Source organism: Rana temporaria, chromosome 3 (assembly GCF_905171775.1).
Source record: "Rana temporaria chromosome 3, aRanTem1.1, whole genome shotgun sequence".
Classification (NCBI taxonomy): Eukaryota; Metazoa; Chordata; class Amphibia; order Anura; family Ranidae; genus Rana; species Rana temporaria.
Window position 1 is genome coordinate 103,944,319 of NC_053491.1, and position 13,106 is coordinate 103,957,424.

General features: G+C 41.1%; 1 protein-coding gene across 1 annotated transcript in view; it reads right to left on the reverse strand.

The window, feature by feature from the left end:
* The window catches only part of MAPK8IP2 (mitogen-activated protein kinase 8 interacting protein 2), an 84,758-nt gene that overhangs the window by 44,739 nt on the left and 26,913 nt on the right, over positions 1-13,106 (reverse strand). The window contains exon 2 of the mRNA XM_040343147.1: positions 10,834-10,939. Within this exon, the coding sequence (XP_040199081.1) occupies positions 10,834-10,939 (106 nt within the window). The remainder of the gene's footprint in view (positions 1-10,833; positions 10,940-13,106) is intronic.

A 13,106-nucleotide genomic window follows, 5' to 3' on the forward strand; every position in this document is an offset into this window, starting at 1 on the left:
ATACTTAACCCCTTCCCTGCCCCCTAGTGTTAACTCCTTACCTGCCAGTGGCATTTTTATAGTAATCAATGCATTTTTATAGCAGTGATCGCTATAAAAATGCCAATGGTCCCAAAAATGTGTCAAAAGTGTCTGAAGTGTCCGCCATAATGTCGCAGTACCGAAAAAAAATTGCTGATCGACGCCATTACTAGTAAAAAATAATATTAATAAAAATGCCATAAAACTACCCCCTATTTTGTAAACGCTATAACTTTTGCCCAAACCAATCAATAAACGCTTATTGCAATTTTTTTTTACGAAAAATATGTAGAAGAATACGTATCGGCCTTAACTGAGGAAAAAAAATGTTTTTTTTATATATTTTTGGGGGATTTTTATTATGGTAAAAAGTAAAAAATATACATTTTTTTCAAAATTGTCGCTCTATTTTTGTTTATAGGGCAAAAACTAAAAACTGCAGAGGTGATCAAATACCACCAAAAGAAAGCTCTATTTGTGGGAGCCACGTCGCACGACTGTGCAATTGTCAGTTAAAGCGACAAGGTGCCGAATCGCAAAAAGTGCTCTGGTCTTTGACCAGCAATATGGTCCGGGGCTGAAGTGGTTAAGCCTAGTACACACAATGAGAAAATCGCATGAAAAATAATGCTTTTTGAGGCGATTGTACAATAATCTGATCGTTAGTACACAGCTTTCGAGAGCCGATCACGACAGTTCATGCGAAATTATCAGAAGAAAGTACTTGTTTAATCAGTACTGTATTTATCTAACAAAAATCGGAAGACCAGGAACTTGTAAATGAAAGAATACATTACAATACAATACAACACATTACAGTACATCACTTCCGAAGTTGTATTCTGTCATACGAAAATATTTGTGACTAGTAACCTATTGGTTTTCAATATGAGACTAGCATGCAAAAAAAATGGAGGCTCATTCGTCCGATATTCTCATTGTGTGTATGAGGCTTTAGCAGCATGCAGCTTCTCTGCCAGTCCTCCACCAACTGCGTGCAATGCATTTTCTAGCATCTACCTCAAAAATCCACACTATGTTCTATGGCAGTTCCCCCTCCCTATCCACATTTTGTTTGTTGACACTTCTTCCCCTAATGTCCACACTGCTTTCCCTGGCAGCTGCCCCACCACACTATGTTCTCTGACCCTTCTCCCCCTATTGCCCATAATATCACACTATATTTTCTGCCAGTTTACCCTTACTGCCCACAGTACATTTTCTGCCAGCAACCACCCCTATTCACTGTCACTTCTCCCCCTATAGTTCAAGCCAACAATGTACAACTTATACAGTGTTTGTTGGAAACTTTACTCACTGGTCTTATTACATTATCTGGTACCTTCTCCAGTGGATTTTCTTTCAGCTCATCAACATTCTTCCTGGTACTCATATTTAGTGTCTTCTTCCTTTCTTTCCCAGTCAGCCCCTACTTTATCTTCTCACCCCCATGGTCAGGGCCTCTCTTCTCTCTCTTTCACCCACTCCTGCACCACACCATGAACAACTTCCCCTCTGCCTCTTCGATGCCCACTAGCCCACAAGCAGTTACTTCTTTTACTCCTGGTCTATCGATGTTTAGCTATCATTATGCCTCATCTTTCTTCCCTCACGGTCCATAATTGGCACCTGCACTTGTTTGATTAGAAAGAAAAAAACTATGTGTAAATGAGCATATGAAAGTATAAAAGAATGTCAGCTCTTGCAGTATTTTTAATAATAAATTGACAACATACAGTGATATCTCCACCCAAAAAACAGCGTTTCACCACTCTTGGCTTCCTCACAAGGATAGAAGGCGTGGTAAAATGTGCCAAAGGAGGCTGGTTTTCGAATGGAGATATCAATGTATGTAGTTTTATTATTGATTATTAAAAAATACTGCAAGAAGAGCTAAGTGGAGTACGGCTGACATTATTTTATGTTCCCAATGGAGAGTGGAGATGGACTATGACTATGGCTGGCACCTGGGTTGTCCATGTACAAGAGAGGCCAGTTTGAGCGGAGCTATGGGTCAGTGTGCTTCGTGCATATGACAGGTTTAGGGTTGGGGAGGTCTTAGTTTATTAATGAGAAGAATCATCGTTCCCAACTTGAATTATCGGTTTAAAGGAGTTGTAAAGGCAAACGTTTTTTTTTTATCTCAATGCATTCTATGCGTGTCTTAGGCCTCGTACACACGACGGGACATGTCCAATGAAAATGGTCCGCTGGCGGATTTTGGTCTGATGGCTGTACACACCATCAGACCAAATTTCTTGCGGACAGCGAACGCGGTGACGTGGCCACGCCGTCGCCACGACGATGACGCGGCGACGTGCGCGACCCTGGAAGGTCAATCACTTTGACGCATGCGAGGGCTTTCGGCCGAGCGGACATGTCCGGTGAGTCGTACAGACGACCAAACATGTTCGACGGACAGGCTTCCAGCGGACATGTTTCTTAGCATGCTAAGAAACATTTGTCCGCTGGAAACCTGTCCGATCCGCCGGAAAATTGTCCGGTCGGCCGTACAGATGACCGAACATGTCCGCGGAAACTGGTCCGACGGACCAGTTTCAGCTAACATGTTCGGTCGTGTGTATGAGGCCTTAATAGATACACAGAGCTCTGACTCGGCTCAGGTCCCCCCATAGTGAGTTGCTGGCTGAGCACTCAATAGGAGGGAGGGACCAAAGAAAATGAGGATTTGGACTGCTCTGTGCAAAACCAACTGCACAGAGGAGGTAAAGTATAATATATTTGTTATTTTTTCTTAAAACAAGGCTTTACAATCACTTTAACACTCATGGCTTAAATAAACTAAAAGTGATTAGATATTTGGATTAGTGTCCATTTATATGTCACTTATGTTCAGCTGCTCTGGTGATTGGTGTGATCTTCTGGTAGTCTTCTGGTAGTCTCCGTAAACTGGCCAGACACTATAAGATTTCTCTCAGTCAGCCTCTTGGGCTGAACAAGAAAAATCTATTGATTCCTGTTTAGATTGGATGGAGGAATCCCCCCTGACAGCTATTGTATTCTGGTCGGCACCTGCAGCTTTCAGAATACCTGAACACTGACTGCATCTGATTGAAGGCAGCCACTACTCAGATGTTAATTTTCAGCCTGGCTTTTTCAATTTTCTGATCAAAGGATGTCAGGTGGGAGAATGCCAACAGGGTCACCCATGGATTGAGTTTTGATGAACCCCTGACATGTACTCCATGTATAGCCAGCATGAGTATGGTGAGATTTCCCTTAACTTCCTGCCCCATAGCCAAGCCAGGAAGTGAGAGGAAATCCCTGCAAATTAAGGGAATTCCTTCAGGCCTCCCCCAGATCACCAGAACTAGTGTCCCCATTGAGGACAACCCAAGATTTGGGATTTTCTTTTACTTGCACTTTCAATAATAATGGTAAACAGGACAAATAGAGAGGGTTAATTTCCCAAATGGAGACACGGGCAGCAATAAAAACCTAATAGGTGCTCTAAGGACCCGTTCACACTGAATGGACAGCTGCATGAAAGTAAACTGTAGCTAAGTACCTTCAGCTGTCCGTTCCGACTGTAGTAGGGGGTGGTCAGGGAATTAAACAGCTCCCTTTTTTTTACTCTGAACCACTGAAATTTTTTAAAGTGTACAAAAATTATGATTTGTTCATGTCAATGTAGAGCAACGCAATGCACTGCATGGCTGTGTTGCAGTGTGAATAGGACACACAGAAATAAATTGACAATGCACATAGTGTACATTGGTCATACTCCATCTCCACTCTATCCAAAACTAAAAAAAGGGTTTCCCTTTAATAAAAGGGTCCTTTCACATGGGCTGACCGATCGGGTCCGCCTGTCAGTTTTTAAGGTGGACCTGATTGGACCGTGCAGTATCCCCTATGGAGCGGCAGATGTCAGTGGACATCCGCTGTCATCTGATCCTGCCCGCAAAAACCAGATGGGTGGTGGTCCTATTTTGCAGCCGTCCGGCAGACAGGATCGGATAGGATCAGATGGATTTCCCAATAGAGGAGAGTGGGACTGTGTCCGTTCTGCACAGTGAGCGGAGACGGACCTGTCATCCGCCTGCTCAGCAGAGATCAGCGGAGCGATTCACTGCTGAGCAAGCAGAATCTGTAACACGGGGGCGCCTGTGTGAAAAGACCCTATAGGTCGTTGATTGCAAATTAAATATGCCAGTTGTTATGTGCCTCTTAAAAATATGTTTTAGTACGATAACTGAATACTGTAGGATGGGGTTGAGAGCCAACAGCTATGATAGCCTTTACTTTGACTTTGCTAATTCCTAATTCCCTAGCTGTATGTTCAATAAATTCTGTATTGAAAGGAAATATCAATAATTTTCATTGTGCAAGGAATTGTCTGAAACATTTGCACCAGGTAAATGATACTGTGTTCAGCTTTATTTGACAAATCTCCATTAAACCAGTTGTAGTCATATGGTGGATCTGCATTAATCACGACATATAAACGTTAGCACTCAGAACTACTTAGTAACCACTGAATAAAACCCTTCAACTGGAATTATCAGAGAAATGCCATCTGTTGATAGTAGTTGGTGTGCTGATGAAAGCAGAAGAAGACTGTGGGTAAGGCAGTTTTAAAGACTGAGAAGTGCAGCAATCAGCGAACCATAGCAGAGAATGAAACCGCGTACAACATTATGTACTTGGCATGCACAGTACAGGGATTTTCTAGCAAGCACATCGGATTACCTCTTCAACTCATCCCATACCTTGTGTCAGATGTGTCATGTCACATATAGCATGCATCAACCGCAACTTTCTATCACCTGAAAAAATGCATTTTGAGCAGTCATTGCACTTGCTCTGTGTGATTATGTAGGCCAATCGAAGGTAAAATATCCATAAAAATTTTAAGATGTAGAATTTGGCAATAACATTCCATTTTGCTATATCTTTTGCTTTTTGTGTATAGCATACACCCGATGAAACGTAGTGGGAAGCCCAGTCATTTTGGAAATCTGACCCATATTTTATTTTATGCTGTTTTACTATTGTACCATCTCAGTTCCTCATTCTCTTTTTATGCTTAAAATACTGTTTGGTTCCATAGTTTCTCAAAGGTCAAATTTCACGATACATCACTTGTCACTTATGCAGGTTTTTTGATGTCCTAAGATATTTGTGGACCTTGGGGCAAATCCACATACATCTGCGCCGGGCGCAGCGTATCTAAGATACGCTACGCCGCTGTAACTTACTTTTTGTTGGTTTGAATCCTAAAAGAATTTGTGCCGTAAGTTACGGCGCGGTAGTGTATCTCTCGCGGCTTAAGGGTGCGGAATTCAAATTCGGCAGGCAGGGGGCGTGTTTCATTTAAATGAAGCGCGTCCCCGCGCCGAACGAACTGCGCATGCGCCGTCCCTAAAATATCCCAGGGTGCATTGCTCCAAATGACGTCGCAAGGACGTCATTGTGAACGTAAATGGCGTCCAGCCCCATTCACGGACGACTTACGCAAACGACGTAAAAAATTAAAAATGCGAGGCGGGAACGACGGCTATACTTAACATTGAGTACGCCACCATATAGCAGCTTTAACTATACGCCGGAAAAAGCCGAACGGAAACGACGTACAAAAATGCGACGGCCAGTCGTACGTTCGTGGATCGTCGGAAATAGCTAATTTGCATACTCAACGCAGATTTTAAAGGAAACGCCACCTAGCGGCAGCCGAAAAATTGCATCTAAGACCTGACGGCGTACGAAGACGTACGCCTGTCGGATCTAGCCGAGATGCCGTTGTATCTTGTTTTGAGGATTCAAAACAAAGATACGACGCAGGAATTTTGAAATTACGCCGGCGTATCAATAGATACGCCGGCGTAATTTCTTTGTGGATCCACCCCCTTGTCTATATCCTATTTCTCATCTACTGGATGCTTTGCATTTATGTTTGCCCTTGTAATTTTTTATTGAATATAATACACATATAAAAAAATATAAAATAAAAAAGGCAAAAATAATGCAGCCACCACAAGGACTGTTGAGCAGCAATATATTAAAGCCCTGTTGAACCTTCTGTATTTAGTATGGTAATGCAGTCAGGCATCTAAATTAATGAAGATGCCTTCTTTTAGTTATTTCCATGCTGTGTGGTGCAGCAAGGGTTACTATACTGTGCTGGCAGTTCATTGGAGATTTGAATCGGTGTTCTCACACAAAAGCAGCAACCTGGGTCTCCAGTGGTCCGATATGCTCCCCTGCACACCGCTCCAATCAACAGCACTAATGTTGGACATAACTATTGTAGTTTAAAAAAAAAAAGTAAGTACAATGGAACCTTGAATAGCTGTTTTTTTTATTTATTTTGTAACCACATCAATACTGGGCTATTTCGCCCCCTTCTTTCCCAGACCAATTTTCAGCTTTCAGCGCTCTCGCACTTTCAATGACAATTGCGCAGTCCTGCTACACTGTACCCAAATACATTTTTTATAATTTTGTTTGCACAAATAGAGCTTTCTTTTGGTGGTATTTATTCATGACTCTGTTTTTAATTTTTTGCGATATAAGCGAAAAAAGTGCAGAAATTTGGGAAAAAAACAATATTTTCTTCTTTCTATTTTAAAAGAAATCCAATAAAATCGAATTTTGGCATAAATTTAAGCCAAAATTTATTCTGATACATGTTTTTGGTAAAAATCCCATTAAAGGGTTGGTTCCCCTAAAAATAAACTTTTAACATTGCATTTCCCACATTAATCACAATTAGAATCGGCTGGTTTTATTAAAAAAAAACGTCCGTACGTACCGTTTGCTATATACGTTCTCACCGCCACTTCCGGGTACGATGCTGGGGCTGGGCGTTCCTAATTGATGGACAAGCATCCGACCGACGCATACATCGCGTCACGAGATGCCGAAAAAAGCCGAACGTCGGTGCGGCTCTATACGGCGCATGCGCACCGACGTTCGGCTTCTTTCGGCATCTCGTGACGCGATGTATGCGTCGGACGGATGCCTGTCCATCAATTAGGACGTTTTTTTTAATAAAACCAACCGATTCTAATTGTTATTAATGTGGGAAATGCAATGTTAAAAGTTTATTTTTAGGGGAACCACCCCTTTAAGTGTATAATTGGTTTGTGTGATCGCGGACATATGTACGCAAATGATCATGTACAGATGTGCGCAGGAGATCACGGACAAATGTGTGCAAATGATCATTGGGACATGTGATTTTACTGTTACATATGTGGGGACCAGGTGTTTTTACTATGTGGGGACGTGTGTGGGGACATGTGTGTATGGGGACATGTGTGTGGCGACATGTGTTTTTACTGTGTGGGGACATGTGTGTATGGGGACATGTGTTTTGGGGGTCATGTGTGTTTACAGTGTGTATTTTACATTGTGTGTGACACTAGGCTGGTGATCAGTGAGTAAAAAGCTGTAAAAAACAGCTGATACTCACTGATCAGCAGCTGGGCTGCAGCGATCCCTCTCCTCTCCTCACTGACAAGCATACACAAGGTCGGAATTTCTGACCAAAAGCTCACATCAGACTTTTCTTGTCAGAATTTCCGATCGTGTGTACACAGCATTTCACAAAAATCTCTTTCCACTGAGAAACGATTAAATGTGAGTTTAAATGTTGCGCAACTTGAACAAATTGCATTGGCTTATATTGTAGAATTCTTCCATTGTGGGGTAAATGATGTCTATAGACATTTAATTCTGGATTTATGTGTGAAATGTCACTTTCCTGACATTCAATCTATTTTATTTTCATATATATTAGGATGTCTGCTGAAAAAGTTAACTTCACATTTTCTATCGTAGCATTTCAAATCCTTTAATCACTGCTTGTGATAAGCTGATTAAAAGTAATCTGCTCAAGCAAAAAATTGATTTTGATATTTTGAAGAAAAGAACTTGAAGCTAATTAATTTAAAAGTGCACTAGCTGAGCCGGATAAACTAGGACTACAGTAATTACTTGTAGCTTCAAACATCTGATAACTGTATGTAGTATGTAGATGACCTTCACAATTAGTAATTGTATACAGTGGAACCTCGGACTGGGAGTAACGCGGTTAAGGAGCGTTATGCAATACGAGCACTGTATTTTTAAAAATCATAACTCGGTTTGTGCGTGTTGTGTCACAAAACGAGCATGATTCAGGCCAATGCGGTGTGCAGTACCGCATTTGGCCTGAGGTGGGGGAGGGCGCTGGAGCCAATCGGCGCCATTCGGAAATGCACGTAAAGGCCTGAGGACAGCTCGGCTGACCTTTGCAAATCTCGGGAACAAAGTCTTTACAAGGTTTGAAGATGTCAGCCGACGTGTCCTCGGCCCTTTTTGGAAGGAGTCTGCAACAATGCATATCTTTGTGATAATAAAAACTGAATTTCCAAAAACATGTTATGAGTGTATTATCCCATGCTATCTCCTGAGAAAAAAATCAAAAATGTCCATAAACTCTTAGTATGCTGGTGGGACATTCTGATGTTCATTAGAAGTAGGTTGAATTGTAAGGCAATTGGCTGATTTGAAAGTCCTTGGCACAAGACAATTTCGGGAACCATAACCAGAAGGGAAGGATATCTCTTTTGTGCCCCAATCTATGTGTAGATTATGAGCCTGTAGCCACGGAAGTCATAGAATACTAGGAAACATAGGTGAACAAATGATGTCAAAACGGATAAATTATTGCTGGCCTTCCTATCCAGCTCCTTTTACAGAGACAGCTGCATTAAACACAACCACGTGTCTCTCACAGGAACAGGAAGTTGCAAAATATAAATTAGCTGGTGACTCGCTAAGGCAGTGTTTCTCAATTCCAGTCCTCAGGCCCCCCCAACAGGTCAGGTTTTCAGGATTTCCCTCAGATGAAAAGGCTGTGGTGATTACTAAGGCAGTGAAACTGATCAAATCACCTGTGCAAAATAATGGAAATCCTGAAAACCTGACCTGTTGGGGGGGCCTGAGGACTGGAATTGAGAAACACTGCGCTAAGGGTACTTGTGTGATGGAGTCACCAGCTAATTTTTATTTAGCTAAATTTGGGAAGATTTGGTGTATTTACTGAGTGTCCCCGTTAGTATTAGTGCAATTTTGCCACTTCCTGTTCCTGTGTGAGACACGTGGTTGTGTTTAATGCAGCCGGCTCTGTAAAAAAAGCTGGATAGAAAGGGAGGAGTCGCTGCACATTATGAGGGGACAGCAGTGTATATAAACAGCGGTGAGATGTCCTGTCTCTGCCCCTTACTAATGAAGTCACGTTCATTTGACGTAACGCGTATAGGTGGAGGAGACGCAGTGGTGACGTCATCTCACGAATATCGTGTTGTTCATTGCATCCTTAGCTGCACTGCTGAGGTGCTTTTTTGTGATTTTACTGTATGTTGTTCCTACTTGAACAAATAAACCTTTGGCAAACAGAGAGCACTAGATCTGGTGTTTTTTTTATCCTATAGAGTCACCTGAGGGATGTCTGAGACTGGTTAAGCCAGTAAGGGGGTAAAACGGAAGAATTAGGAGCTCCAAGCCGGGCCGATTCATTGATTACCCCCAGAGGGCATCTGCTTTATCTGGCCTGCTGGTAAAACAGGGGTCAGATTTTAAGGTGAGCGGCTAGGATATCGAGGTGGAAGAGAGCACCAGCACTTTCGTTGTGCGCTATTTGGTTAAATCTATTTGGAAGGAACTGAAGACTTTTTTTCATCACTTTGGACTTTCACGTTTATTATTTTATATGCAATTGAATTTAAATCATTTTATGTGTCATTACCGCAGCACCGTTCTACTTATTTGATCGGTACTAGCAGCAATTTACATCCTATTTTGCACTGAAATTGTACTTTTTATATAGCTCTATTTCTTTCTTGAATGTATTTACATACTAAATATTATGTTATTTTTTAAGCTAGCTCCCCCATCGAGGATAGCTGCCTAACAAAGACTCAGGCCCCATACACACGATAGAATTTATCCGCAGATACGGTTCAGCGGACCGTATCCGCGGATAAATCCTCTCTAAGATTTCAGAGGATTTCAATGCGATGGCGTGTACACACCATCGCATTGAAATCCGCGCTGAAATCCTCTGCCGATGACGTGTCGCGCCGTCGCCGCTATTATGACGCGGCGACGGGCGCGACGCTGTCATATAAGGAATTCCACGCATGCGTCTATTCATTACGGCGCGTGCGGGGAATCCCTTTGGACGGATGGATCCGGTAAGTCTGTACAGACGAGCGGATCCATCCGTTGGAATGGATTCCAGCAGATAGATATTCTGTGCATGTCGACAAATATTTATCTGCTGGAAATCCATTCCAGGGGAGATTTATCTGCGGATAAATATCCGTTGGCGTGTACACACCATAGGATCTATCCGCAGAAACCCATTTGATGGGATTTATCTGCGGATAGATTCTATGGTGTGTATGGGGCCTCAGACATGAGGCTCAATTCATTTAGTTCCAAAGGAAGCCACAGACACATTTCTATAGATATATGTTCAGTCAATTGTCTGACGGGAAGCATATGCCTGTCATTGTACACAAAGGAGGCAAAGTACAACAGACTGAACACAGACATTAGTGGTCACACCGCTGTCACTTCCATTTATAATTTGACACCTAGTCTAAAAAAGCATAGAGCAAAATATACGATAATAAAAAAAAAATAATGCAAAAAAATAAAATAAAAATTAAACTTGACCTGAGTAAAAGATATTTATCATGCATCTTTTACAACATTTAATTTTGCAAAGTGTGATTACTTAATACATTACTGTTAATACCAGCACTGAGTAATTTCTTCAGAAAGCTCCATTATTACCTTGTCACAGTGATCCGAGTCATAGTTCAGTCCAATTCCACAGTCATCTGTAATTTCTGACAAATCTTCGTCATCAAATTCTTCCAAACTGATGTCTTGTGATGGCCTAATGCAAAAAAAAAACAATGACAGCGTGAAGTAACCACAAGCTAAAGTAAAATGACGTAGATACAAATGCATTTTTTTTACAAAATATTGTTGTTGCGTCACTAAACAACATGTGGATATAATCCCCCTGATATATTGGTGATTTATATAAAGAACTGGAGAAATGTTTCAGAAAGAGGTGTCAATAATTTTACCAATATTAGTCAGGAGGAAAATTACAATAGAAAAGAATAGACAAGGATACACAATGACAGTTTTTTAATGAGTCATCAACAATGCTTATCTTTATGATAATATTAGATTGTAAGCTCTTCTGAGCAGGGCCCTCTTAATCCTCTTGTATTTTATTGTATTGTAACTGTATTGTCTCCCTTTTATATTGTAAAGCACTGCGTAAACTGTGTTGGCGCTATATACATCCTGTATGATAATAATAATAATAATAATAATAATAATAATAATAAAAACCAAAACCATTTCCAAAAACGTGTTCTGAGTGTAGTCTGATCTCTCAATATCAGGATGTCACTATATATTTATGTGAATTTTGAGGTGCAAATCGTATAATTTCTTAGAATGAATACTTTCTGAATTTCTAAGTTATTGCTTATATGCCAAGCCTTTCTTTTATTACTTTCACTTGGGAATGGATGAAATAAATTGGAATAAATTGGTACAAAGAAGAACAGAAATAATGCGTATGCCAGAACATAAATGGAAGTAAGAATTAACTGTATATAACTGCACATTTGGTATTACTGTCCAAAAAATAAACTGTCAAATAATATAATCAACCTTGGAAACAAATAAAACAGATAAATCATTGAGCTGGCAATACCTGGCTCAGTTCTTTTTTATTTAGCTAGTCAGCTGAACAAAAAAACTGAACCAATTTCCCCATCCACATATTTAAGGTGGATGCGGAAATCCTCTCCACTGTGTCATTGTATTCTGATAGCGGCACTCCCCCTCTGTTAGAATACACTGTTTAGCAATGCAACCAATTGGCTGTATGCGCTGATTAGGTGAAAATATACCAACAAGCCTGTTTGCAAAAAGCAGATCAATAGCTCGACTTCTCGTGAACTGGAACAACCATCTATATACCAGTACTGCTGAACCAGACAAATTTCAATCCATGTATGGCCGCTTTACTTTTAAAGTATTATTATAACACTAATAAACAAGAAAGGTGATTAAATAGCACCTAATGCAATAAAGGTCAATTACTTACCAGATACATTTTACTACATTAAAAACGTATAGATCACCATAAATTCAGGAGTTTTTGTCTGAGGAATGTTAACAATAAATGTATTAGTTGCAGAAGCATCCCTGTTCCAAACACTAATCTGACCCTCATCAATAACCGATGGCATTAATAAAAGTGGTGGGAGGTTGTGGGAATCCACTTCCTCACTGTCCATATAACCATGGATCTCCAGAGGTGAGGATATGAAATTTATGAAGAATCTGACCAGTTCCTTCAAGAGTAAGGATTCCAAATTCCAAATCACTTGGTTTTACTGGATGGATTTTACCTTCAAAGACACCTCTTTGGTTTACTACCACCTAACACCTCCCACATGCCCCCCCCCCCCATTAATGCCTATCTGATACTAATAACTGTCCCTTTAGCCCTTTGACTAGTCAGATTCAGAAATATGCAGAGAAAGGCGTTTCTAAGTGCAATATGTCAGCACTTTTATTAAAAGGCAACGGTTAAAAACACTTACATGATTACAGAGTAAACAGGCTCATCAATGAAAGAAGTCCTCCTGAGATGGTCTTTCCCTGTTACTGTGCTCGCCAGCAGCTACAGGAACCGAGGGTCTGGAGGAGCAAGATGGCTGCTGCACTTTGTAAACCACCGTGGAACACAGGGAGGTATGTCAGCAAGGGGAGGTGACTCGTTTCAGAGCATGCTCAAAGGCTTCTTCTTTAAAACCTAAACCCCAGTGGTGAGCCAGCTCAGAGGCGCCTTTCTCTGCATATCTTTGTCTATCCAGAGCCCGCTTCTCTCCTGTAAGTGCTGCTCGAGTGTCTTTCAGCTTGCTATCCTGCTACCTTGGATGATCTTGAATGTATATGGCACCTAAAGGACTCTTCTAGCAGAAGCGCTCCTACTTACCATTCTTCAGTTTTAGATTACTTTATTAATCCCA